At 54.5% G+C, this 27,804-nt stretch overlaps 2 protein-coding genes and 1 long non-coding RNA gene across 4 annotated transcripts; 1 reads left to right on the top strand and 2 right to left on the bottom strand.

Moving 5' to 3' along the window:
- The first annotated feature begins 972 nt into the window (after positions 1–972).
- Positions 973–25,732, top strand: LSS (lanosterol synthase). 2 transcript variants are annotated; one of them, XM_041124143.1, is made up of 22 exons: positions 973–1,197; positions 4,903–5,009; positions 12,826–13,009; positions 13,311–13,419; positions 13,820–13,941; positions 14,274–14,370; positions 16,100–16,235; positions 16,462–16,570; positions 16,912–17,030; positions 17,467–17,564; positions 17,701–17,728; positions 18,346–18,402; positions 19,108–19,179; positions 19,882–19,932; positions 20,079–20,228; positions 20,574–20,670; positions 20,879–20,984; positions 21,539–21,604; positions 22,031–22,111; positions 22,410–22,580; positions 23,030–23,108; positions 23,319–25,732. In XM_041124143.1, the coding sequence occupies exons 2-22, from the start codon at positions 4,917–4,919 to the stop codon at positions 23,502–23,504; spliced, it is 2,211 nt and encodes a 736-aa protein (XP_040980077.1). In that variant the 5' UTR covers positions 973–1,197; positions 4,903–4,916; the 3' UTR covers positions 23,505–25,732. The 2 variants fall into 2 exon arrangements, with proteins under 2 accessions (XP_040980077.1, XP_029872793.1); XM_030016933.2 differs by lacking the exon at positions 973–1,197 and adding an exon at positions 13,095–13,233 and having other exon boundaries at positions 4,009–5,009.
- On the bottom strand, positions 2,346–3,971 carry S100B (S100 calcium binding protein B). Its single transcript, XM_030016939.2, has 2 exons — positions 3,834–3,971; positions 2,346–3,317 (listed from the first exon to the last, which is right to left on the bottom strand). Exons 1-2 carry the CDS (start codon positions 3,969–3,971, stop codon positions 3,177–3,179), a joined length of 279 nt encoding a protein of 92 aa, XP_029872799.1. The 3' UTR covers positions 2,346–3,176.
- On the bottom strand, positions 25,550–27,127 carry LOC115342557. Its single transcript, XR_003923817.2, has 2 exons — positions 26,440–27,127; positions 25,550–25,758 (listed from the first exon to the last, which is right to left on the bottom strand). It is a non-coding gene; the product is annotated as an uncharacterized LOC115342557 (long non-coding RNA).
- Between the last annotated feature and the right edge of the window lie 677 nt (positions 27,128–27,804).

Here is a 27,804-nt window from a genome sequence, read left to right as displayed (position 1 = left end):
CAGTTTAATAGAACAGAAAGGAAGAAAATAATAATAAAATAATAAAATGACAGTAATAATAATAAAAGGTTTGGAATATACAAAACAAGTGATGCACAGTGCAATTGCTCACCACTCACTGACTGATGCCCAGTTAGTTCCAGCGATATGCCCCCGCTGGCCAATTCCCCCCAGTTTGGGGGCCAGACTGGCCATGACGTCACATGGTATGGCATAACCCTTTGGCCACTTTGGGTCAGCTGCCCTGGCGGTGTCCCCTCCCAACTTCTTGTGCCCTCCAGCCTTTTTGCTGGCTGGGCATGAGAAGCTGAAAAATCCTTAACTTAGTCTAAACACTACTTAGCAACAACTGAAAACATCAGTGTGTTATCAACATTCTTCTCATACTGAATCCAAGACATAACTCTATACCAGCTACTAGAAAGAAAATTAGCTCTATCCCAGCCGAAACCAGGACAAGTATCTAGCCTGTCATTGCTGGGAGGTTAGTGAGTTTTTTAAGCCTTTTGAGCCTCCTTCAGAGCTGGCTGTGATGTCTGCCTTGCAAAGCTCTGACACCTGCACCTTGGTCAGCCCCAAGGCTTGAGAGGTTTTCCCCAGGAAGCATCGCTGCGATTCTGAGCCCCTCGCAGCCCTACTCAATCCCCTTGTTGGCATGGCAGCATCCTTTTTCTAGGCTGGACACAGGGGGCTTGCGCTGTCCGTGGGGACCCAGGATGCTGCGGGTTGCTGCCTGTGCCTGTGCGTGCAGGGGGGCAGCGTGCAGGGTGGATTGGCAGTGGTGAGGTGTTGGCAGAGGCACCTCATGCTATATGCTTGGGCTGGTGTTGCCCAAACTGCTTTGCCTGCCTCCCCCACCGCGCCAGCATACGGCTGTCCCCACAATTGGTGCTCTGCGCTGAGGCTCCGCCTGTGTCAGAGAGCAGCAGGACACAATGGGAGCAGAGCTGCTGTGCAGACAGGGTGACGCTGAGGCCTGTGACCATGCAGTCTCTGTTTCAGGAATTTCACTTCAGGAAAGCTTTGCTTTCCTTGCTGACTGGGGACCCCTCCCCAGTCCCACTCCTGTCCAGGAATCAGTAGCCTGAGCACTGCATACTGCACCACTGGTGGTCAGAGTGCTCATCTCAAGGGAAGACTTGCTCTCATCCTCCCTGACAAGAGGCACCTGCTCTGCTGCACCTTCTCCTGTGCCAGGTAAAGCCTCCGTGAATTCCCAGCAGTGGTGTTGCTAAGTCAGGATCAGCCTTACTGCCAGAAACACATGTGCAGTCACACTGTGCACTCCCTGCTCCTGCCCTCATTGCTCTCCAAGGGACGGGACAGCCTGCTCTGTAACACAGCCATGTGTTAACACCTACAGCTCTTTGCCGCTGCGATGCTGTGCAGAGCTGCTGAAAAGGCCTGGTCTTGGGGAAGGATTCCTCATCCATGTGACCACTGCTGGTGTGGTGAGGCGGAAGGCAGGTGGGACTTGGAGACCTGCCAGCCAGCTTCAGCAGCAGACCCTTGTGCTGAAGCATCTGACCCCTCTGCTGAACTCAGGTTCAGGCTCAAGAGAAGGTCATGAGAGTCCCGTCTACTCTGCCTAACCTCGGGGACACTGGGACAGACAGTGTCCCCATTCGTTGTCCTCACATGCTGCCTCAGGTCCGTACAAGCCTTGGAAACAGCTGAACTGAGAGCGGGTTAGGATGTTAAAAATGCGGTGGAAGTAACTTGGATGCTAAACAATTTCTAAACAAATGAGCACTACCCTGGGATGGCAAAACTGAGGCAGATGAGAACAGCAAGATGGCCCCTGTCTGAAGATATGTCATTTTGCACATGAAATCATTATGAAATGTGGAATGAGGTAAAAACAACATTTGCAGGCATCTTTGTCATGAATTTGTCACTATAGATGTTGCTAGCCATGAATGCCTAACTCACAGGTACTGCTGAGCTGGACGGCAAGTGCAGACTGAAAAAGGCAGGAGCACAGGCTTCAGGGAAGTTGTCCTACGTTTAGCTTTGGTTTTGCAAAGGCTCACCAGTGCAAGCCCCTGGATGACCTTGGCAGCAGCGGACACATCCTGAACAGCAGCAGTTCTGCAGAGGTGCAGTGCACTCCTTTGGCCTCGCAGGTATATCTGCCAGTTTGGACAGCCAGGTGGAGCACGGTGGTGCCGACAGCCTTGAGCTGTCTGGCCAGCCATAGTGATGCCAGGGAGGAGATGAAGGGTCAGTGCCCAACAAGAAACTGAGGGGTGTGAGCTGTAGTAGTGCTTCAGGCTGCATCCTCCAGCCTTCCCCTCTGACAGCGCAGGGCAGCTGGGACAAAAGGACATGTCTTTCACCAGAGACCAATTGCGGCCCAGAGACCGAAACAACATTTTATTCTCACCATTTCCACACACTCTGGAGGCTGTGCCTGGTCTATGTTAAAGCACTGTGGTCACACTGGGTAGATTCCCCGTTCCCTTCTGACTGAGCCTGGAGACCTTGCCAAGGCACATCCCAGGCCCAGAAGCTGTCCCCAGCCCAGGAGCTTCATATGCTTTTGCTTCCAGTTCTGCAGGCTGCTAAAAGTAATCCTACTTTTATTCATTGACAAGAGAAAAGCCTGGGCTGTTAGATGGTTATGCTTTGCCTTTCAAGCCAAGGGTGTCTCAATTTGCCAAGAAATGCATGGGCTCTGCATGTCCCTGTGATGGGACAGGGGCTGTGCTGCCTGGGTTAGTACGATGCACAGGGCGGTCAGAGCCCACAAGAATCAACGGGAGCCTTTCCGTTCAGGCCAGTGGGCTCAGAACCAGGCTTCTGTAACCAGCCCCTCTGTATCACCTCCTCCTTCAGCCCTTGAATTTCCCTTTTCCCTTTGCAAGCAAGCTTGGATCATGGCGTCTGCCTGCCTCCAGCCCCGTGCACGTCCCTTGCATACAGCAGCAGGGAAGGAGCTTGAGACGAGGCATTCGCACACTGCATCCAGCCAGGTGGGCACTGGCCGATAGGCTTTCCTGAGCCGTGCGGATGTTTCTTGTTCACAAAGCCACAGAACTTAATAAGCTGCTTAAGTCTAGCACAAGCTTAACTCCAAGGAGCCCCTAATAGCACCCAGTCTTTTTCCCAGAGGAGCGATGCTACTCTGCATCTCTCCAGCATGAGCAGGACGTGCTCGCATGCTTCCCACCAGCTCACTCATGCTCAAAGAACTCATGGCAAGCAGCGGTGACCATGGCAATGAAGGCTACAAACTCCTGGAAGTCGCACTCTGCATCCCCATCGCTGTCCAGCGCCTCCATGACTTTGTCCACAGTCTCCTGGTCTTTGATCTCCTGAAGGGATACAAACAGGCAGCCAAAGCTGGGGAGGATCAGAGCGAGGCCCAGACAGTAACATGTCCCTACTTCTCAGGTGCTCTCATGGCTGAATCTCTGTTCAGTCACATCCCAAATAGCTCGTGACTGTTTCCCATCTGTGTGGGGCACTGCCCTGCACCTGCAGCAGTACCTGCGCAACAGCAGCCCTCCTGAAGCAGGAATCGCAGCCACAGCTGTGCCGCTGGGAAGGGACATCTTGAGCCCCTTGGGGCAAGGCTGTCCCTCCTTCCCAGAGAAGGAAATTTCCCTAATATCCAACCCAAACCCCAGCCCCCAACACAGGCTGTTGCCCTTGTCCTGTCACCTGCTGCTCCTGCAGAGCTGGAGCAAAGTGTTGAATGCACTGCTGCGTGAATAAACCCCTTCCCCTGTGTTTGCTTCCCATGGGAGATGGAGTTAGCGGAGCCTGGAAGCTGCTCAGCGCAGCTCCCTGACCCCAGCCAGGCATGCTGCGCGGAGAGCAATACTTACACCAAGGAAATGGGTCAACTCGTTGTTAATGAGCTCCTTCAGTTCTGATTTCTTCAGCTTGTGCTTGTCTCCCTCCTTCCCTGAGTACTGGTGGAAGGCATCAATGATGGCAATCATGGCCTTCTCCAGCTCAGACATGGTCACAGCGTGGCCCTGAGGTCAGAGGGAGCAGTGGGTGCATTAGCCTGGGCAAGCTCCAGCGATGCCTTTTGCTTTGCAAGCACGGCCACGCTGGGGCTTCCCTCATGTGTCAGCAATGCTGGACCCTGCGCTCAAAACATGCTGCTGCACCGCTAGCAGCTCTCGCTTCAGGGAGCAAGATCCCAAGAGACCTTGGCTCTGCCTGCAGGAGCTCTCGAGGAGAGGAGAGCATCAGCGCGAGGAGTGCCCAGTACAGGACTGGCGCATGCCAGGAGCTGACACATCCCTTGGGACTGATATGAGTTTGGCACCTTGGGTCTCCGTGTGGGCAGAGCACAGGAGAAAGAACAAGGAGAGGCTGCAAAGCCCTGGTGGCTCCCAGCAAGGTGCTGCTGCATTTTCCGTATGTGCAGACCTGGCTAGCAGGCAGCATGCTGTCACTTCACCTTTGGCTCCCGCTGCTTAACCCATTGCTTTTTTCTCCTTGCTTGGGAGAGGGGCGGGCAGGGGTTTCATTTCTGCACAAGGAGCTTCAGAAAGGTTTTGCTGTCACAGGCGCTTTCGCCTCTGCCTTTCTTGCCTCCAGGCCTATCTCCAACTGAGCAGTCAGGGGAACCCGGGCAGGAACCAGTTTTGATGAGTGCCAGCAGGACAAAATAAGCACATCTCTAACCTCCCTCCTCCCACACTTGATCTGGAGACCCTCTTGAGAATGTTAGTAATTGGGATTGCAGAATTTTCAGCAGATTTCACAAACAGACAAACCAAAGAGACTCTGATCGAACAGGGAGAGATGCAAAACCACCTTCCCAAAAGCTGTTGAATGCACTGATGCTGGGGGGAAAAAAAAGCCTTATTGTCTGACACTCGGTTAATTCATACCCCACGGATAAATGTCTCCTGCCCTGCGGCCTGTCTCTTGTTTCAGCACCACAAGGCCCGATGCTGAAGGCACTGAATCTCATCCCACAGCCTGACTCTCAAGCTGATGCCCTCCCCCTGTGGTGTCCAAACTGCGAGACTGTTTCCAATCAGGTAAGAAATATTCTGGAAGCACTTCACGCATGCATCCTAACAGCCCTTTGCATGCTCCTGCCCTGCTTGCACCAGGCTGAGCTAGCTGCCAGCAGCACTGCCTGCTTCCCATCCACAAGGCTGAGGAGCGTTTCAGCTCCCCGCTGTCCTCCGCTATAGTGGCAGAGCTCGGAGCTGCGATGGTGTCCCCCATGCCACCCCTCCCGTGGCAGCAGCCCACCTGCTCCAGTAGCCAAGTGCCTGCCCGGCAGCCCCCGGCCCCTCTCACCTCCCTGCTGGCGGCGGGGCTGTGGCACAGCAATGCGATGCAGCTGGGTGCCCTGGGGGGACTCGCTGGCTTCTTATGCCCGGGGGCGGAGAGCCCCGGGCCCTGCCGCAGTGCCTGCAGCACCAATGGCAGCTGGAGGCGGGGGCGTCCAGAGCCGGGCACTGGGCCCGCACTGCACAGTGATGCACACAGGGATGCATTGACTCGCTGCCAGCCCATAGCCGCAGACGTGGGAGCTGTTGGAGAGAAAGCTGCCGTTGTGAGAAAAAAAATAACTGGGCAGTCAGCAGGAGAGCCGGCCTGGTGGCATCTTTTGTACTGCCGCTCTTGTCCACAGTAAAGACAATGAATTGTGAGCCACAGCTGGACAGGCACGGTCAGAGCTGGACTGGGGGCCCCAACACCTGCCCCAAGGCACCCCACAGCCAGGGCCAGGTGTGTGGGAATGATGGAGCCCCACTATCCATGTGGGCCCTGATCCAGGGCTCCAGCACCTCTGGGGCGGACGTTTTTTTTTGCATGGCAGCTTGTGTCTGTGGCCTCTTGTCCCTTCGCTGTGCACCTCTGAGACGGGTCTGGCTGTGTCTTCCCTGCTACCCCACCAGTCTGGGGGACAGTGGGACCCTTTGCAAGGGAGTTGCAATTGTATCGAGCTGTAAGCGGTCAAAGGACAGAGCTCGCAGCAGTGGCAGCTCCCCCCAGATGCCTCCTGGGGGGACAGTGCCAGGTTCGGAGGCGTGCCTTACTGTAGCCTTACAAAAAGCTGTGTTAAGTCGCTTTGGGTTATAAAGGTGCTCTCACAAGGCTGTCACCCGGCCAGTATCTGCGACACCACCCTTTTGTCTAGGGGATGGTGGGAACCTTCTGCCTGCGTGTACCTGTTGTCCATGTCATGGCCTCTGCCAGCCCCAGCAGGCACCACAGGCATTAAATGCACTTTTATTTAAACCCAAGAGCTGTAAGTTTCCCTTTCCACCAGAGACTCCCTTGCAGGCTGGTGCACAGACCTGATGGAGGTGATGCTTTGTGGGGGCTGGCAGGCAGGCCAGCAGGGATGGGGGATCCGGAGGGAAGCAGGTGACAAGCAGCAAGAGCAGATAGGAACATCTTTTGCCCAGACTGCTCCTGGTGGCACAGTACAAGCGAGTGGTTGATAAATGCAGTAAACACGCTGAAGAAAGCAAATTTTCACTGTGTTTCATTGCCTAGCCACACTATTCCCCAAGAATGAGATGGGATGAGACAAAGTTGAAGCTGTCTGCTATTACTGATGTGGCATGTTTCCATTTGTGCCTTTTCACTGCAGCACAGGATCAATAATTGCTTTATGTCTTAGGCCTTTGTTGAATTTCAGACTCAGTGCAACTTGGAACAGGTCACCGCTGTTACCAGGAAGACAGTCTAGCAATACCTATGAGGGAGAGCCCAGAGGTGTCATTTTATTACCATGGTCAGCTCCTGTGTAGAAATGTGAGGAGTTTAAGAGCCTTATACAAATGCTTGTGGGGTAGGATGAAGGTCCAGACATCTTCAAAAATGTCCCTTTGAAGAGGCAAGACTAGGGTGCTGGCAATTCCTGTGTTCCCCAAAGCTACCACGGTATTTTTCTCCATTGATAGCGATTAGATCTGGTAGATATCTTAGCTCAGTCCTTAGCCAAGAAACGTGTCAAAGCATACCATTTCTAGTCAGAGACAAGATCCTAGCTTGACCTCATTAAACCGTTTTCTGATGTCATTCTTGAAAGTGACCTTTACTTAAAATGCAACAGGAAGAATAGCATTTGGCAGATCAAAACCTGAACAGTCTTGAAATTCTCTTTCCTGCTTATTCATACTGTCCATTTCACCCCAAATCATTCTGACGTTTATCTTTTACAGGGAATGATCTGGAACAATCTGCTGCGCTGGCTGATAGGGTGGGAAGGAGCAGCAGGATCAGGTGTGAACACCAGAAACCTTGGCCCTTTCCTGCCTCTGCTAATGAGCAGCTCCAGGTCACTTCCCTCATCCTTGTCTGGGCTCACAGCCTAGCAAACACTGCTCTCCTGGCCTGGGTTGTCCCTGACCCAGCCTGTGAAAGTCCAGGAGGCCTGGGCATGGATGTGGGGCTGAGACCTGGCTGCGCTTTTAGTGCTGCCCAAAGAGTTGCTTCCATTATTTGAAAATTCATGGTCCTGATCTTTGAACAGGAGAGTGTAACCTTGGGGCTCCTTTCCTCAGGGTCACCACTTCCTTGCCAGAGCTTTGGGCTGATGTGTTTAAAGAAACAGAGGGTTTTACAGAGCCCAAGGCCGAGCAAAACACTTCAGCCCTCTGCCTGTCTCCCCCTCCCCAGTAAAACACAATGTGGGCTCTTCATAGCAGGCTCAGGGAGAAAAGCCAGTGTATTTCTTTGTCTCTCTGGTGTGTGTGGCACCAGGCTCTGCCAGACCACGAGACAAAGGCCGCCGGTCATTGAACTGGGAGAAAAAAAGTAATGAAAGCAGAGGAATTTGGGTGGGAGGGGGAAGAAGCTGCTTCTGCCTCCGCAGGGCTGTGCTCGCAATCCCAGCACACAGAGCAGCATTGCAGAGAGCAGGTTTCCCGGCTCTGCGCCATGGTCGCTGTGTCCATTTCTGAACCCACAAACATGGCAGCCAGAGATACGCTAGGGTCCTCATGGGAAGCCTCAAATGATGCCTAGAAGCAGAAACACCAGGACACATCTGGGAATTGGGCTGGTGCTTGTTGAAGTTGTTGGGGGGAGATGATGGGCCCTATTTAGTGCCCTGCACATAGGTCCAGGGAGCCCAAAGGGTTGTGTCTGCCCCAGGAAGGACCAGCTGGGCCCTGCACCATCTCTGCCAGCCCTGTGCAAATGTCACCTCTGCTTCTGCCTGAGGACAAGGAGAGACTGGGCAGGCTCCAGGGGATGAGCAGTGGGTCTTTCTTGCCCCCACAGAACAGACTCGCAAGGTTAAGATAGTGCTTCCCTCTTGGGAACCACAGGCAGAGGTAGTTTTACATCCACCTTCGTCTCATAAATCCTGGGCTCTGGCTAACTGCCATTTCCCCTGATCCCTTTGTTCCCCCGCCATCCTCCCAGCACAACCATGCACTAGGGTTGAAGAGGAACAGCTCTGGACCTTGCTGCTGGCCCACCAGGTGCTGTCATCTTGGCAGTTTTTGTGACCCCTTAAGAAAACAGTGAACAGTGCTGCTGCCACTGAAACAAATTCTCTGGAGTTGAAAACACTGGGATGCTCTTCACCGTGTCTGAAACATGGCCTTGAGCTTAGGTCAGTTCCTGGCTGAATTCAGCTGAAACAACAAGAGACTACTCTTAAGTTCATTAAAAAGGTATATGAATATGTTCTCCATCAAACCTGTGCCAAGAAGAGGCATTACAGCATCAATCCGGAGTATCTTTGCAGCCCCTGGTACAGACAGCAGCCCCAGCAGGAGAGGGCGGCAGGCTTGCTGGTGGAGCAGGGCACTCACACCCTTTGCTGCATGGAGCCAAGTTACCTTAACAGGGACAGAGGAAACCATGGGGGTTTTTTAGATGCTTCTAAAACACCTGTGTTTCTGCTTGAAATATTTCTGCTGACACAGTGACCATTTCAGGTCTCTATCTTCTCTCAAAGCAGAGGCGGCCATATTTAGACCATGTTTTGTAAAATCCCTTTGATCAGATCCCTTTTAATACAAACTAGATGATATCCCATGGCTTTATAGTACCTTTGCAATTTTTGCTCTAGCAGCATAACAAATAGCAGTTGGCAGATAAGACCTTAGTGTCATGTGCTGGACTGCAATAAAAGTGGGGGGAAAGTTGTGGCATTTGCTTTTATGAGCTGATGGCATCCCTTTCTCAGGGGAACACTTTCAGCTTCTAAGGTCTCCAGCAAGCAGAGTGCCCACAAACAACAGGAACAGAGCGTTACCCTGCCTGTCAACTGTGGTCTAAGCCTCAGACATACAAAAACTAGTATAAAAATAATGATTATTAAAATAAAAGTTTCATAACTAAAACAGAATTTCTAAGGCAGGCAGGTTGTATAGAGACAGAAAAATACCATCAATTGGTTCATCTTACATCACTGCCTTTAGGCAAATATTACCATAAATCATCTGAAGATTTTGGCATCCACAAGGAACTGGAGATACTTACATGAAGCTCATCTCAGGCAGATTCATTATGACAATTTTTTTTTCTTAAACCAGAAATAAACAACAGGCTATTAAGTCCCAAATACAACACCCATATCGGTGAACTTCTGGAGTTCTCTTTGTCCATTTAAACTGTGCAAGAGAAAGAACACAGCTCTCCCTAGTGAGGACCAGTGGTATGAGGCCGAAGTCAAAGATCTTATCCTCATGCCATGATACCCCCCAGGAGGACTCCAGCATTGTAAGTTGTTCAGACAAAATTCTGCTGTTACTGAACAGAGCCAGGGCTGAACCTGTGTGGGACCTAAGCCTAGTTTATAAAATAAATACCAAATTAATTCTATAATTCCCAAATAAAATTACTGTATCCTCTCCAAATAATCCCTGAGGTTATGCTGGGCATGAGTGAAGAGCTATTTGCTAGCAGAGGAGCATTTTAAATTCAACTTGTAGTGTGTGAATACAGTAAGTATTAATTCACAGACATATTTCTGTCCTGGGGTGCTGATGGGTGCCACATTTCAGAGTAGCTCTTTTGTCCCTGGGCACCCCCGTGTTCCCCGAGATCCCTGGGGACTGCTGTACCAGGCAGTGCACAGACATGGAGGCAGTCTCGCCCCCCCAAGGCCCTAGAGTCAAGGTTGAATTTTGATCACTAGTATTTACGGCCACGAATTTGGGCTTTTCCACCTGAACTTTCCACTGGCTTAGCTTGATCTGGTATCGCCTGTGCAGTAGGAGGGAAGCCAGGTCACTGTGAAAGGCAGCAGGAAGAAATTTTATCACTGCATTTAAACAAGTACGCATTAAATTCCCACCCAGCCCTTCCAACGCACAACAGCAGCAAGTAAAGCATCTCCGTCTTGCACGCGTCCTACCCAGAGCAGGATTTATAGTGTGTGTTATAAAAACAGTGCATTTCCTTGGAAGGACAGAGGCGGTAAACAACCTATATCTACAGGAGGAAAGGAAAGGAGAATTCATCCGTGCTGAGGATGTGCACTTTAAGTCTGTGTCCCCACAGCTCTGGGATGCAGCTGCAGGGCCCCAGCCTGCGCCAGGAGGGTTTGCCAGCCAGGCGTGTTTCTGTCCCACAAAATCCCATTTGCGGCCCAGCTCAGGCCTGCCTCCTGCAAAGCAGTCCCCAACATCCCTGGGCTGCTCACTTCTGCCAGTGACACAACCCCCGGTTTATGTCTGTCCCCAAGGGGCTCCACGGCTCCTCGCACACCTCCCCAGGCTCCTGTTGGTTTTCTCTGGCTCACGGCAGGGTGCTAGGTCCCTTCCCAACCACCCGTGTGCCTCATGGAGTTTGCACCTCCATCCTGGGAGCCCTCTTGAGCTGGGAGGGTTTGAAGAGCTAAAACCTCCTTGCTCCCTGTCCCAGGCAAGGAACGCTGCCAAGTGCGGGGCAGCACTGGGGGCATTAGCAGAGAGATGGGGGCACATCACTGGGACAGGACAGGATGGGAGGAGCTCTGCCCCCTCCTCATAGGCCTCATGGACCGCTGTCCCATGGCAGCGCCTGCAGGAGGGTGACACCCGCCACTGCACCCATGCTGGGGGCGCCAAGGCAGAGTTCATAGTGGGGACGCCTGACTCACCCCATCAACTGATACCAGAGGTGAAAAAACACCACCCATCCTCACCCCAACCCTGGTGGTGTTTTTATAAGGGCCGGCAGACCCTTGTGCCCATGACGGGATGTGCCACATGTCTGTTCTCCTGTAGCCCCATGGTTACAGCACCCATAAAGCATAACAAAATGTTTCATGGGTGTCACCCCTGCCCGCCGCAGCCCTCCTCACCCGGGCAGGGCCCTGGTATTTAGCGGGTACCCGCCACCCCGGGAGAGCCGTGCCAAGGACGACGATTGGGGGTGCTGCTGGCGGCGGCGCTTTCGAAGGGTGCTGCCGGCATTGCCTCTGCTGGGAGCTTTTCTGCAGGTTGGGTGAGCGAAGGCAGCTGCCCAAGGCAGCAGCAGTGGCTGGTGGGGTGCAGGGCAGCTGGGGAGCACAGGGGCAGTGGGAGCATGGGCACCCATGGGTCCGGGTGCACCGTCCCCATGGCTGGCGCTGCACCGAGACACGGTGTCCCCAGCCCCTTGTGGTCCACGAGGACACGGGCTGGGCACCCGGGCTGGGCTGGGGTTGGTTTATTATTTCCACCAACAATGGAAACGACATGGCCGGTCTTTAAGGGTGCACAGAGGTAGGGACAGTCACTCTCGGGGTTGGTGCTGTCACCCAAAGGGACAGGGTGGCTGTTGGGGTCTGTGGGGGGGCGGCACTCCTGGGCAAGCAAACATGGTCTCTGTGCCCGGGGCAGACACGGGGGACAGAGGAGCTGGGCCCTGGCTGCTGGCAGGGTGATGACAACCCCATGACAGGAGGTGCTGCAAGGACGGGGATGTGTGCAGGGACAGACACAGCAGCACATCCCCACGGAGCCAGGGGCAGCAACACCACGGCATGCCTGTGGAGCTGAGCCTGGGCTGGTGGCCCACAGCTACCCGTGTGAAGGTGCGTCCTCAGGAGGAACCACCGCTGCTAGGCAGTGAAGTGCCATCAACACCCACTCCATTGTGTGTGTGTCCATCTTTATCGATCACCCACTTGTCCAGCACCACCGTTAGCTGCTGTTCTTGCTCCTTGTCACCTGCTCCCCTCCGGATCCCCCATCCCTGCCGGGCTGCCTGCCAGCCCCCACAAAGCATCACCCCCATCAGGTCTGTGCAGCAGCCTGCAAGGGAGTCTCTGGTGGAAACTTGGAGCTCTTGGGTTTAAATAAAAGTTCATTTAATGCCCGTGGTGCCTGCTGGGGCTGGCAGAGGCCGTGACATGGACAACAGGCACACGCAGGCAGGAGGTTCCCGCCATCCCCCAGACAAAGCGGCAGTTACTGGCCGAGCGACAGCCTCGTGAGAGCACCTTTATAGCCCAACGCCACTTGAGGCGGCATTTTGTGAGGGCAAGGCACGCCCCCGAACCTGGCACCGTCCCCCTGGCAGGCAGGCGTCGGGGCGGAGAGGGCCGAGGTGGTGGCCGAGTGGAGGCAGCCGGCCCGCCGGCGCACGCAGCCCGGAGACCTTCCCCTCAGCCGCCGCGGACACCGGCCCGCGGGGGCGGCATTGCGGGGCGGGGGCGGGGCCGTCGGCCCGGCTCGGCGGCTCCATTGGCTGCCGCGCGTGAGGCGATGTCGGCCCAGGGCGGCGCGGCCCCGGCCCCGGCCCCGGCCCCGGCCCCGGCCCAGCGGTGATCGGACGGCGGCGGCGGCGATGGCGGCGGACGGCGGGTGGGTGCCGGCGCGGCGGAGGGGAGCCGGCGCGGCGGAGGGGAGCCAGCGGGGCAGAGCGGGGGTGGCGGCCGCGGCTAACGATGCCCGTCTCCGGCAGGGCGGTGCGGCGGCGCGGCGGCCCGCGGCCCTCGGCGGCGGCCACGGCGCTGCCCGCCTGGCGGCTGTGCTGCGAGGGCGGCCGGCAGCGCTGGCGCTACCTGGGCGACGGGGACGAGGGCGAGGCGGGCGGCGAGCAGCGGGCGCAGACGGCGCTGGAGAAGCACAGCCTCGGCCTGGACACGGTGCGGGGCGGGGGGCCGGGGCGAGGGCCGGGCGGCGGGGCCCGGGCCGGGGGGCAGCCCCGGCTGAGGCGCTCTCTCCCCGCAGGGCGAGGCGCTGCCGCCGTTGCCGGCGGCCGGCACGGCCCAGGAGTCTGCCCGCAAGGGCATGGGGTTCTATGCCGCCCTGCAGGCCGAGGACGGGCACTGGGCGGGCGACTACGGCGGGCCCCTCTTCCTCCTGCCAGGTAGGCCTCGCGGGGAGGCGAGGGATGGATGTGTCGCCTTCGGCTTGGTGTGAGAGCCAGCCTGTCTGATCTTCCAGGTCTCCTCATCACCTGCCACACTGTCAAGATCCAGCTGCCGGAGGCGTTTCGGAAAGAGATGGTGCGCTACCTGCGCTCTGTGCAGCTCCCAGACGGAGGCTGGGGCTTGTGAGTAGTAAAGATGCTTCCTTTAGTGATGGCACCTCAGAGGTCCAGCACTCGGAGCTGCTGTCAAATCCACCCAGGCTTGGGGATGGGACTTGGCAACTGTGATATCTCTGGGTGGTTGGACTTGCATGTGTAGCACTCCAGGTATGCCTTCTGTCACAGAGGAGGCTGGAGCCTCAAGTCTGGCTGCATTTCTGTGGCGCTGTATCCCAAAGCATTGTGTGTGACAGGGTAGTGCAGAGCAATGCTTCTCCCTGGGTTGGGTGGATCTCCCCTTTTCCACAGTCACCTCTGGCATCCTGCTTCACCTTGACAAAGACAGCCCTGTGTGGTGAGTTGTGTCTGGCTAATGCTAATAGCTGGCTAATGGCTATGCTGTCTCTGTGTATGTGCGTGACAGGCATGTGGAAGACAAATCAACAGTGTTTGGCACAGCACTCAACTACATAGCCCTGAGGATCCTGGGGCTCGGACCAGATGACCCTGACATTGTGCGGGCCCGTGTCAACCTGCACAGCAAAGGTCAGCTCCGTTGTGCCCAGCACAGCAACTATGGGGCTAGTATGCTGGTGAGAGAGGTCTGGCCAGACCCAAGGCCATAGAACATGGGGGGGCTGCCAGGTAGTGGAGGAACTGTTGCTCTTGCTTGCCCTTGACGGCCCCTGGATTTTCAATTAATGATGGGAAAGCGTGTTACGTTTTTGTACCGTTGCCTGCTTGCCTTTTTTCGGGGCGCATCCCAGCCTGAGCGGCATGCTCCCAAACATGGGGAGGAGTGGACCGTGCGATGGGGAAGAAAGCAGGGAGCTGGCATGGTTGTGTTAACCGTGAAAGCTGACAGTTGCTCTCTGCAGGAGGTGCTGTGGGAATCCCTTCCTGGGGGAAGTTTTGGCTGGCTGTCTTGAACGTTTACAGCTGGGAGGGAATGAACACGCTTCTTCCAGAGATGTGGTATGTGCCGCCCTCAGTGTGGAGGTAGGGGGTGTTGTCAGTCCTGCCACCAGCCTCGACCCAGAGCTGTCCCAAGCGCTGGTGTTAGCTGGGATAACTCCAGCTATGGCCTGTAACTGGGGGTGCTTAGGCTGCTTGTCAGCTAGGAGACCAGCAGCAAGGCCAGCCGGTGGGTGGATAGCACTGAACACTGCCCCAAAGGGAGATGCCAGAGCTCAGCCCTTTTAGCTTTACCCATGGGGTCCCTGATACATCTGTGTGCTCCCTGCCTGCCACCAGTATAGTAACTGGGCCCTAGCAGGACAGGACAGCCACAGGTAAGGCTGCCAGCTCTAACCCTCACTCGTACCCTCTCTGATTACTCAGAGGGTGTCACAACCCCAGCTGGACAGACCAGGGAGGGGTCGTGGTGAATTTGGAATTCCCTCGCACTAAATTAAAGTGAAAGGACACCAAACGATCGGTTAAACATTTTATTCATGGCAGAAGCAACCTGAACTTGGGAGGCATAACAGTAGGTGGCAGGGTTTCACACAACAGGAATTGGCATGAAACTACCTCAGTAAACCATGTAACTCGTGGTAACCATATACATTAATTCAGGGAATAAGGAAAGTCCTCCCGTTGAGTCACGAGGTTCAGAGTGGACCCCCTTGCTTTCTAGACTCCTCAGAGGGGAGCCCAGGGGCAGCTGGATCCACTCTTAGTCCCAGACTTGGTCAACGGTTTTATGTCTTAAAGGGATGAGGTGTAGGGATTATGGAAAAGGGAAAGAGAGAGAGAGAGCAAGACAGAGAGAGAAAAAGGAAAAGAGAAAGATGTCACCGATACTGGGTCCAGCGTTGGTCCAGTCAGCCATGGGGTCCAGTTCTGGTGGGCATGTGTGCCTGGGGTGGGCACTTGAACTCGTTAGGCTAATTAGGTGTCATGCACGGTTTGTGCTTTCAGAACTTTTGGGAAATGGGTCGGTGGGCTTGGGGGTCGTTTGGGGAGTAACTTCTCCTCCCCTGCAGACATGACCATTGTTTGATCTTTGGCCATGCATGGTGAGCTGCCCTGCTCAGCATATCAGAACACAGAGCAGCCCACACTCCAGCACGACCTCCCTCCTGTTGCTGATGTCTTGTGCTGATCTGTGCTGCTCTGCTTCTTTTCACCTGTGGTTCCTTGCTGTGCAGCATTCATTGTTATGTTGAGTTTGTCGTTTATGCAGAACTTACCCCACCACAATGTTTGAGACATTAACTCAGTCTCTCACAGAGGGCAGCCGGGTGTGAGAGAGGGAAAGTGTATGACATTTTCCCTGGGGGAAATCAGGGGCTGCACAGTACGGAGGGCTGCTGGTGCTTTGTCTTCAAAGGCACTTAACCATCAGTCTGGGCCTCTGCCTTCAAAGTGAAGTGGGGAGGAGAGGGGCCCCTGAACTGGCTTCTCCCCTCCCTCCTCTTCTGAGCTCGGGATCCTCCCTGCCCTGTGTCAGCTGGGCCAGGAGTGGTGTCTGCTGGCCCTGGTGGGGAGGGAGCAGCCGTGTTGGGGAGGATCTGAGCAGAGCCACTCTGTGTGGATATTCCATTTTTTTCTCCTGCAGCTGTACCAGCAGCAGCAGGCCTGCTACAGGGGATAGGAAAAGGCACGCCCTGTTCCGGGCATCCCCATCAGCACATTGTTTCTCCATGCTGCCCTTGGCCTTCCTTGTTCCTCACAGTAGCACCTTCTCTTTTGCAAACAGGCTGCTTCCTACATGGTTCCCAGCCCACCCGTCCCGGCTCTGGTGTCACTGCCGCCAGGTTTACCTCCCCATGAGCTACTGTTACGCCAGGCGTCTGTCAGCAGAAGAGGATGAGCTCATACGGAGCTTGCGGCAGGTAAGGAGCTGACCCTGGTGGGGCTCCCCAACAAGGGTACGTGGCTCCCTGACCACCTGCTGTGCCAGCCATGTCCTTTTGGACCAGCCCCTGGCTTGCAAAGTGACAGCTCTCATACCTGCACAGTTGCTCTGTCCAGGCAGCGGAGCCAACTTCCAGCAGTAAACTGCCTCTGGGTGCTTGCTCCCAGCTTGCCAAGCCGATGCCCTTCATTGTTTTGTGCCAGGAGCTGTACGTGCAAGACTACACTAGCATAGACTGGCCAGCCCAGAGGAACAATGTGGCTGCCTGTGATGTGTACACCCCGCACAGCTGGCTGCTGGGGGTTGCCTATGGTGAGTGTGGTGTTGGCTGGGGCGGGAGGGCCCTTGCCATGTGAGCTGGTGGTGGTGGAACTGAAGCTGCCTTGTACCATGGGGGCTCTGTAGGGTCTACTGCCACTACTGGTGTATGCCCTGGAGCTGGGATGGAGACATGGACTGTGTGATCCTTGGGCTTCTCCCTCCCTGAGAGCAGCAGGGCCTTGTGCCCAGGACCTCAGGCAACTCTGGGGCAGAGCAGTTCCCATGCTTTCCTTGACTGGTCATCACATGAGCAGTGGTGCAGCCTGCCACAGCAAGTGAATCTGGCTGCATGGGGTGGGTTTTTCATTGCATGTCCCTCTCTCCTCCTGTAGCCATCATGAATGTGTACGAAGCCCATCACAGCACTCACCTGCGGCAGCGAGCCATCACAGAGTTGTACGACCACATCAAAGCTGATGACAGATTCACCAAGTGCATCAGCATTGGGCCGGTAGGACACTTACTGTCAATCCTTTAAAAATCTTGCCCTTTGCTCTTTAGGGACCAGCTTGTGGCCCCCCAGCCCTTTGCGATTGTGATGTGCAACCATAATCACTGGATCTTGCTCAGGCACAACTCTGCCTGCTCCTAATGCTCAAGAGCTTAATGCTAACAGGGCACAGAAGATGCAGAGGGCATGGGGACAGCCATGGCCCTGGTGAGGGACACCTGTCCTTGTGGTCCAGGGAAATCATCTGAGGAAGCTCTGGAGTAATCTCATGGCACCTGCCCCACTAACTCAGCTATGCTGAGTGATGCCATAGGTGGAGCTGTCGGGATCAAGCCTGGGACCACCTCCAGATGGCTTTGTGCTGAGTGGGAGGGATATATGTCTCTGGGGCTGGAAAAAGCTGTAGCCAGACCTGTGACAGTGCTGCTCTCTGCAGATTTCCAAGACGATCAACATGCTGGTTCGCTGGTTCGTGGATGGGAAGAACTCCCCAGCTTTTCAGGAACATGTTTCCAGGATCCCCGATTATCTCTGGTAAGGGTTGAGCATGGCCCACCTGGCACAGTGCAGGGCTCTGATCCCTGTGAAGTGAGCACACTGTGGCTCCTGACCTCCTTCCTGGCACTCTCGCTGTGCCTGTGCTGCAGCATTTTGCTCTCTCCTCCCACAGGCTGGGCCTCGATGGCATGAAGATGCAGGTGAAGTGCTTAGGAGTTCAGCTGTGACTGAGAGGGACCCTGACGTGCTGGGGCAGCCCATGGAATAATGGGATAGCTTGTTCACCCTGGGCCTGAGCTCCTGGCATCTCACCTTTGTTCCCTGGTGGCCTTGTCTGTCTCACTGCCACTTCCCCTGGCTGTGCCAGGAGTGAGTAGTGTCCGTCCTGCTAGTTTGCCTCTCTGTGGCTATGAGCTGAGGGGGCAGCTCTAGGCCTCCATCCCCTTCATCCCCATGGGTCCTGGGAGAAGGGAAGAAGAAAGACAGGCCCCTGATACTGCATGTGGACCGAGCTGTGCTTCTCTCATAGCCGTTGTATCCCTCTCCTCTTTATCGCTAGCCACCTCTCCTGTCTTGGCTGTGCACAAAGCAGGCTGAAGCAGCTGTCTCATTTCCTATGCCCTTGCTGTCCCTGAGCTGCTGCATCTGTCCCCTCTATGCCAGCACATCAGCCATGATGCTGGGTGACATAAAACAGATGCAGGGTGGAGGGAACTAGTGGGGGTAACGTAGGAGGGATATGCTGTCCCATAGACCCCACAGCTGGGTCAGGCTGCTGCCAGCACTTGCCCCTCACTAACTACTTTTTCTCTTTCAGGGCACTAATGGATCCCAGCTCTGGGATACTGCCTTTGCCATCCAAGCCTTCTTGGAGGTAATGCACCCCTCAGTGCTGCATGCTGCCTTGGGAAAATGGTCTCTCCTGGCATATCCCCGAATACCAACAGCTCCTACTGTGCATCCCCTCAGACCTCTGCTGTGCCACTTCTGGCATTGCATCATATGACTGAGCCAGGCAAACACATGTCTTCTCAGAGCCCACCTCAGCCATGGTAGGCAGGGTGCCCAGCACAGCTGGTACAGCCCATCTTTGCCAGCTGCTTTTGAAGCAGGAGGCCACAGCACCGGCTGAGTGGGTCAGGTTAAACTTCCCAATGGCTGCAGTCCTGTGGTAAAACCCTGGCCCTTCCTCCTTGCTCTGCTTGGCCCTAGAGCATTGCTGTTTGGCAGGAACAGTGTGTAGGTCTCCTGCTTTCCTGCACTGGGGCAGAGACAGCTATGGTGGGTATGCCTTATGGAGGGTGGTGTGATTGCCCTGGTAAGCCCCTAACCTGGTCATGCAAATATCTCTCTCTTATGCCAGCAACAGCTGTTGGTTCAGTTCTCACTGTAGAGGTTTGTAATGGAAACAGTAAACGAAATATGAATGCAAACCTACAGAAAGGGCTGTGTGAAGCACCAGGCATTAATGGCACCTAGATCAGCAGGTCAGCAAGGTCCCAGCACATCCTTTTCTTGAGGGGCATGTTTGGTGGCCACAACTCCTTGCTGACTGGTGCCTGTGCATCTCTGTTTCTAGGCAGAAGCCCAGAAGATGCCTGAATTCACATCCTGCCTCCAAAATGCCTACGAGTTCCTCCAGTTCACCCAGGTGAGCAGAGCCAGTTGGTGTCTCACACACTGGCTATGCAGATCTGGCTGCTTCTCAGAGCTCTGTTGGATGCGTCTGTTGCCTTCTGAAGAGCTCTTCTGAAGGGCTGGACTAGCAAAGTCCTAGAGACAGCCTCATGTTTTCTGCTCCCTGTTGCTGGGAGCTATCTTTGCAGCTTGGATATTTGGCCAGGCCCAGGGATGTTTGGATTAGCTGCCTGGGCTAAGAGAGGCTGGAAAACTAAGAGCTTAGGCTTCTTTGCCCTTCATCCTGTCTGGTGCCCATGTATTTGAGGCACCCTTCTGGGAAACCCAGATTCCTTGGCTAGTGACTGCATGAGCTCAGCTCCTGCTGGCCAGGCCAGTGGCTCAAAGTGGGAGTCACTGTTGCCAGCAGCTTGGTGCAGATGCAGTCATAGGTCTTGCTCATGGTGCTGCCAATAGGAGCATTGAAAGCAGATGGCTCGCTGGCAGGAAAGCACCCAAAAAGGGGACTTTAGCAACACTTGCTGAAACCAGGCCAAAATGTGATTTCTCTTCAGCAGTCCCTGCTCCAGAGCTGATCTCCTTCCCTGTCTGCCTCCCTCAGTAAAAGACGGGTGGTGCCCAGTCCCCTACAGTTCTGCATCTGCAATGGTTTCAGCCCATGGTCCTGCAGCCAGGCACCTCCAGCCTGCCCTCACTTGTTTCTTGTCTTCTGCAGATCCCAGAGAACCCACCCGACTACCAGAAATATTATCGCCATATGAACAAGGTATGATGGCTGGAACTGGTCTCTAAAGGACGCATGAATGGTGCAGGGATTTGGGCAGAGGTATAAGAATGAGGGGCAGCACCTTCCCCCTTACAAGAACAGAACAGGTCAGGGGAAGGTGCTGAGCCCTCCTGACCCCTTTCCAGGGTGGTTTCCCCTTCAGCACTCGAGACTGTGGCTGGATTGTGGCAGACTGCACAGCAGAAGGGCTGAAGTCAGTTATGCTGCTGCAGGAGAAGTGCTCCTTCATAGCCAAGCTTGTCCCCCCTGAGCGCCTCTTTGATGCTGTGAATGTGGTAAGTGCTGCAAAAATTAGGGCCAAGGGAAATGCGGGCAGCTAAACCAAGCTAAAATAAGAGAAGTCAAGGCCTGGTGAGTTATTATGTCTCGTATTACTAAGTTACTACAAGGCCCATGGCCTGGTATGGCAACACCGTATTTACTGTGATACAGAGCTACATATGTGACGTAATGTGATAGTCCAGATTGGGCCTGCCTGTCACTGTGGTTTGGGACCTGGGTTATCTGCCAACCCCATGGACTTGTGGGTCTGACTTTGTCCTCACACCTGGTTTGGGGCCAGACTGGTGTGGTACTGCCTGTGAGCCAGTCCCAACCCCTCTCTCTGCTTGTCTGGGCAGTTGCTGAGCATGAGAAACTCTGATGGAGGCTTTGCCACATATGAAACTAAGCGAGGAGGCCACTTACTGGAGCTGCTGAACCCCTCAGAAGTGTTTGGTAAGGGGAGTGTGTGGGGCTGGTCATCCTGTCAGCTGTGAAGGGACACAGTGGACTGGCCTCGCCGTGCCCAGTGGGTGCCTGGCTTTGTCCCAGGTCACTCTGTGGGATAAGTGTGCCCTGGGTCCAAGGTAGAGTTTGGTAGCATGTGGCTTGGAGGCTCCCCAGCAAAGCGGCTGTTGCACTGATACCCTTCTCCTCCTGGCAGGCGACATCATGATCGACTACACCTACGTGGAGTGCACATCGGCTGTCATGCAGGCACTGAGACACTTCCACGACAAGTTCCCTGAGCACAGAGCCCCAGAGATCAGGTGAGATACTGAGATGAGAGTCAGGAAGGGGAGAAGACAGGCTGCGATGTCCCACGCTGCCTGCCATGGCCTCTGTTGGCACAGTCCCTGCTGAGCCTTGTCAGGGGTCTTGCCTGGATCTCTGCATTGGCATGGAGCAGCCTCTGTGGTGGCCCTTGGTGTGTGCACAGCTGGGATGCTGGTGACTTCTCCAAATCAGAGCCCCCCGCAAGGGGCTGGGGCCCAGCCTCTCTCAAGGAGCAGGCTGTTTGGGATCAGGCTGGGGGAAGTTGGTGGAGATCTGCCTGCCTCTTGACTTAGCAGTTGCCTTGATCTTGCAGCCAATTGTAGGCTGGGTCCCCTGCTTGCATGCTGGCACGAGGTAGAAAAGCACTCAAGTGGTGCACGATTTGACTCTGAGATCCTGATCAGCATGACTGCCTGTGCATGCTCTTACCTCTTGAGCCCTCTAATAATGGGACCCATCAAAGCCTCAGAGGGACTGATGGATGCCCCTAATGAAGTAGCCCTTGAATTTGAGCTGCTTCTGAAGCAGCTGTCTTTTTCCTGACCAGGGAGACTCTGCAGAAGGGCCTGGACTTCTGTCGCAAGAAGCAGCGAGCTGATGGGTCATGGGAAGGGTAAGCAGTGTTCCCTGTGCTCGGTTTTCCCCTGGCTGCCCCAGTGTGAGAGGGACCATGATGGCAAGCATTCCTGGCGGGCAGGATCTGTGGGAAGGGCAAGCAGGGGCTGATACTCCTGTAGGTCCTGTGCTTTGCTCTCCTTTCCCTCCAGCCCAGGCAGAGCAGGCACCTTGTGCATTACACAAGACCTAGAGGACCCCTGGGGGCTAGGGTGGCTCCAGGTCCTCTGGTCCCAGAGTGTCTGCTGATGCCTGAGTGAGCTGGGAGCAGATGCTGGTGGGACTGGGCATGGTTGTGCCATAGGGGAAGGCAGGCTGCAGCTCTATGCCTGGGTCTGCTTTTGCTGTGAAGACAGCCGTGTTGCAGCCTGCATCCACCTGGGGCCTTGCACCCTTGACAGCACCGCTGTCCCCTTCCTCCTAGGAGCTGGGGGGTTTGTTTCACCTACGGCACCTGGTTTGGTCTGGAGGCGTTTGCCAGTATGCAGCACACATACTGTGACGGGTGAGAAGGGGCTGTCTGGTTCCCTTGTCCCTACCTATCTCTTGGGCCGGGGCAAGACTCTGTGGTGGGGCTGGGTGGATGCCCTGGCTGCACATGGGCTCTCCAGCCCCAGGTACAGCTTCTCCCAAATCCTGTGCCTGCGATACAACCAGCACACTTGCTGCCTGAGCCTCAAACTCTTGGGGCAGCCCCGGCCATGGGCAGGGCAGAGCACAGCTCCTGTTTGCAGGTGGGAAACACAGGCGTGCAAACGCTCCCTGTCCCCAGCCCTGTCTGATTCTCTGCCTCATCCTTGCAGGGCTGCATGCCAAGAGGTGGCCCAGGCCTGCCAGTTCCTCCTCTCCAAGCAGATGGCAGATGGTGGGTGGGGAGAGGACTTCGAGTCATGCGAGCAGCGCATGTATGTGCAGAGTGCCATGTCACAGATCCACAACACATGTTGGGCCCTGCTGGGGCTCATGGCTGTCAGGTAGGAGCAGCCCTCACCTCTTCAGGCACCACCTGGCCCTGAGTGTTCTATGAGATGGGAAGTGCAGGCTGGGTTGTGTGGCAGGGCCCTGGTCCTGGCTGGTGTGGGCCATGCACCCATCCGTGTTTGTTCGTGATCTCGTTGGTCACAAGCCTTCTGCAATGAGGGACTGGCCTGCGCGGTGCTCCACAGGCCAGCAAGGCTCATAATTCCGGGTGAGGGGGAGCCAGTGCAAAGCAAAGGTCTGGATCACAACCGCAGGCCTCCAGCCTGGGAAAATGTTGCCATATTCATAATGCCTGGTGTCCTAGGGTTGCAAGGGGCCTTCCCAAAGCACTCGGCATCCCTAGGACAAGCTTGGGGCACTCTGGAGGCGGTTGAGTTCCCTAAGCAGACGAGGATTTGCAGACGGTTTGGATGAGTGCTCACATCTCCCTCGTGCTTTGCAGGTACCCTGACATTGATGTGCTGGAAAGAGGCATCAAAGTGTTGATTGACAAGCAGCTGCCCAACGGGGACTGGCCTCAGGTATATCTTTCTTTCCTCTGGTCTTTCCAAGGCGTTCCCTAGTGTTGCATATGTCCTGGGCATTGTGCAGCCATTGCAATGGTGTGCTTTCCCTTACCTGGAAGGAAAGCCACATGTGGCTTTTGGTGGGGCACCTCAGGAAGGCAATGAGCTCGGCACCACACTGTGGTCCCCTGTCACCCATACCATCTTGCTCTCTGTCTCTCTCAGGAGAATATTGCTGGGGTATTCAACAAGTCGTGTGCCATCAGTTACACTGCGTACCGCAATGTCTTCCCCATCTGGACGCTAGGGCGTTTCTGCCGGCTGCATCCCAACAGTCCTCTTGCTGGGCAACTGCAATCCGCATCCTCAGCTGGGGCGGGGAAGACCATGCAGGAGGCCTTGTCTGCCTGAAGCCCGGGCCATTGCAGATGCCGTGGCCTCTGACTTGTCCTAGATACCGGCTGCTTCATGGGGCCATGGGGGTGTTTGCTGCATAGGATATCTCAGTGCTGATCTTAACACATGGACTGCTGCATCTGCCAGGGAGGAGTGCTGTTGTGGTACTGCAGAGTCTCTGCGTTCTGTTGAACCTCTTCTAAAACTCCACTTTTAAAGGTTTTTCCCAGGTATATCCTCCCTCACGGGATGGGGAGTGAAGTGCCTTTTCAGACCTGTTTGGTGATCCGAGAAGAGAAAGCTGCCAAGCTGTGTTGTATTACACATCTAGACAGACTCTCATCATGGGTAGAGCAAGGCTGCCTTTATCTTCCCCTTGTGCTGTCCAGGTTGGCTGTCTGCGGCAAGAGTGTGGGATCTGGGGCCTCCCCTGTGCCCAGCAGATGGTGTGCACTGCACAATCCCTGCTGAACTGGCCTCCGTGCTGCACCCTGCCGGGCCCCACCACTGGCTGCCAGCTGCCCTGTGTGAGGGCAGCCGATCTGAGAAGACCAGCTTTGCTTTGTCCACTAGAAACAGAGAATTTCTGTGTTTTTCACACTGAGAACAGCTGTGCTACTGTTGTGGGGCCATCACACTCCATGGGGAAACAGGAAAGATGGCTGTTCCTTGCCATGGGGATGTGTTGAAGTCCTGAATGCATCAGCTCAGTGCTAACCTGAACTCCCAAGTCAAGCTCACCGTAGGATGGATTTGATCAGCTGCATACAGGCTACCTGAAAAAAAACAACCAGCCACACACACAAAAGAGAAAACTTCTGAGCATGGACTGGAAGTCAGTGGTTCAGGACTTACTAGGAGGCCAGAGGACAACACACAAAGCGGCAGCAGAAAATAGAAGTAAAGCCAAAGGCATTTCATCCCCACCAAATTCATCCTGTGACAAGCTCTCCAGCTCCTGTGTTAGATTCCAAGTGCTGTGCCCACAAAAACCTGAGGAATGAAGTACCTTCAGCACCACTGAGGTTCCACTCTCCAGGCTATCCAACGGGGGCTCGAGTTGCTCTCCAGGCCATTCATTTCTGCTCTTTTAGTGAAAAGCCTCCAGAACATGCAGTTAGAAAGGATCAGCAGTTACCCCACAAACCAGGATAGGAGTGCGCATGTGCAGACCCATTGTAAAATGAAGAGTGAGAGTCAGAAGAGAGACTCCACTGAGAGGCCACTAACAGTTGAAAGCTCAAGGGCAGCAGAAGGCAGGACTTCCACCACCGTGTACACGCCTTCGGTTTGAGGCAGGACACAGAGGGTACACAGACCCTTCACAGCATCTATCATCAAGCAAGGGACTTCAATATCAACAGCTCTTGCCAGGAGCAGCATCCCCTCTTTTGTGCCCAGCAGTGCTTTGATTCCTAACTAAGGAGAAAAGAAAGTTGGAAACAATGTCTGAGATCAGGCCAGCTCTAAAAAAGAGTCCAATGGGAATGCCTCATGATTGAAAATGCTCTGAGGAATAACCATGAGAAAACACTTGCTCCAAAACCTTGTCCAAATGTCTATGTTACCCTTGTTTCTGACAGGGGACAAGGAGTGACAAGAAAGGGAGTGATGCATCTCAAACCACACACTGCCAGCAAGAGAAAGGCTTTCAGTGAAACTTAAGACCCCAGGAGCCACAGAAGGAATGTATGGGCTTGGGAGGAAACAGAGCCTCTCTGTTTACCCAAGGAGAGCGGGGAAGAGCACGCACAGGGATGAGGAAGTGCCCCAGCTCATTCACAGGGAAGGGAAAACAGGTGTCCACTGCACAGGAGTGTAAAATAATATTTAAAAACCCACAGATGCAGAGAAAGACAGGAAGAAATACTGAAGTGCATCAAGCCCTCATAGATAAGAGGCATAATCAGGAGCAGAGTAAGCCACAGAAGAGGGCACAGCAGCTGAAGTCTCACAGGCCTGGACAAATACATGGAAAGTATTTTCTAAGTCCCAGAAAAAGTACATGATGGTGATGGTACCAGGAAATGTACAGTAGAGGAAAAAGCAAAAAAGCAATGTGATGATAACAAAGATTTACTAAAAAGCAGGAATCTTCCACCAGCATTTTCCCTCCCCATTCCAGCACCTGTCCTGAGATATCCTGGCAGACACCACATGGCCGGAGCTGTGGCTGTGTGAGGTCATCTCTGGACACTGGACAAGGCTTTTACCTGGTTGTGTATAAAAGCTTTCAGGCATCAGATGGTGTCTTGTCTGCATTGCGTACCTTCAAAAGACAGTAGAAAAAAGTTGTTTATGCAGGAAACGACTGAATTCTGATACTTCACATTGTTATCAGTTGACCCCTTACTCACAGGAATCCCTCAGCTCAATGCCAAACACACACAGCCCCATCTCCATCTCAGAAGAGATCTTTAAGGCCCCAAACAAACCACTGCCTCATGCCCACAGGAGCAACCTGCCCTGGTGCTCTTTCTTTTTCCTTCCCTCCCTCCCTTGCCATACCACAATGAACTGGTATTTCTGACCCTCCTCACATAACCAGACCATATACGGACACAGTAATAATCCCGCATATGAAAAGTGTCTGCGGTCACCAGAGAATGGTCTTCCCCGGTTGCACCATAGTGTCATGGTGTCATCACTCATGTAGTGGTGCACACCATACATCAGTCAGCAGAAAGCATAGGAGGTGTATGTCTTTACAGACCATTTTTTCTCCTTCACATACTCCCTTTAAACAGTCTCTTCAACTCTTCCCAATATGTATGTAGCTTTTGAAGTTTACAGCTTTGTAACAGCTCTGAAGAAGTGCTTGTCTCCAGAGGCTTTTCTGCTGTTCATCTGCATTCATTGTTCATGTAATAAGGCAGTAAGCAACTGTACCTAATGTCTCCTAACATGGGCATGACCGGGGTTACCCCCACAGCCAAGGCCTAAGACTCACCACAGGGTGAAAGTGTGGGTGGACAGGTGATGGGGCAGGTGCAGAGGCTAAACAAGGAGCAAAGGCAGAAGCGGTCTCCGGCAGAGGCTGAGGGATGACTTTTCCCTGCTGTTGCAGCCACCTTTCTCCATAAGCAGTCCGGGTCCTAGAAGGGCTGGAGCTGCATCCAACATGGCAGGACATATTCAAGCTCATCACTGAGACCAAGGGCTGGCAGCAAGAAAGAGCAGCAGAGGCAGCTCCCCTGGTAACCATCTCCAAAAAAGGAGGGTGCTTCCCCCACCTGCAGGGTTCATTCCTTCACTGACGGCAGCCCTGGGGGAAAGGGGATTTCTCTGACACCCTTCCTGAGACAGAAACCAGTTTTGGAGACTGGCATTGGCCTGGAGCTCCCTGACGGCTGAGGGGCCTTGCTGGGCACCCCGAATTGGCTTTTCTTGTGGGACCTGGCTGAAGAGAGATGGATCCCTCCAATGGCTGGCTCTCCCCTTTCCAGAGTCTGTCCTCCCTTTGCAGAGTCCTGGCACCCAGACGCCTTGCCTGGAGTGGGGGTGTGGTGGGTTGGCCTTGGCTGGGCACCAGGTGCTCACCAAAGCCGCTCTATCACTCCCCCTCCTCAGCTGGACATGGGGGAGAAAATATAACAAAAGGCTCGTGGGTCAAGATAAGGACAGTTTAATAAAGTGAAAGCAAAGGTCATGCATGAAAACAGAGAAAAAACAAATTATGTTATTCTCTACTTTCCATCAGCAGGTGATGTCTAGCCACTTCCTGGGAAGCAGGGCATCAGTATGCGTAGTGGTTGCTCCAGAAGACAAAAATCCCCCCCTTCCGTCTCCCTTTACTTAGCTTTTATATCTGAGCTGACGTCATATGGTATGGAATATCTGTTTGGTTAGTTTAGGTCAGCTGTCCTGGTTATGTCCCCTCCCAAGATCTTGCCCAGCCCCAGCCTGCTGTTGAGGGGGTCAGAAATGTTGGAGAGACAGCCTTGATGCTGTGCCAGCATTGCTCAGCAGTAGCCAAAACACTGGTGTGTTATCAACGCCTTTCTAGCTACCAATGCAGAGCACAGCGCTATGAGGGCTGCTATGGGGAGAATTAACTCCATCTCAGCCAGACCCAATACGGGGAGATACCTGTTTGGGGCATCCAAGGTCTTGGCCCCACCTGACTCAGCCCCAGGCTGATCCACTGCACCTGGGACCTTCCCACAGGCTTGGGCAGAAGGGGCAGTACAGAAGATGAGCAACACAGTACATCAGCACTCATGAACCTGCTTGCAGAAGCCCCTCACCGCTCCTGCCCCATCTGCCATAACCACACAGCATCACACTGTGCCCAGGAAAGCAGGGCTGGGGGGCA

The sequence above is a fragment of the Aquila chrysaetos genome, chromosome 6 (genome assembly GCF_900496995.4).
Source record: "Aquila chrysaetos chrysaetos chromosome 6, bAquChr1.4, whole genome shotgun sequence".
In the NCBI taxonomy this organism is placed as follows: domain Eukaryota; kingdom Metazoa; phylum Chordata; class Aves; order Accipitriformes; family Accipitridae; genus Aquila; species Aquila chrysaetos.
This window is presented reverse-complemented; position numbering and strand designations above follow the sequence as displayed.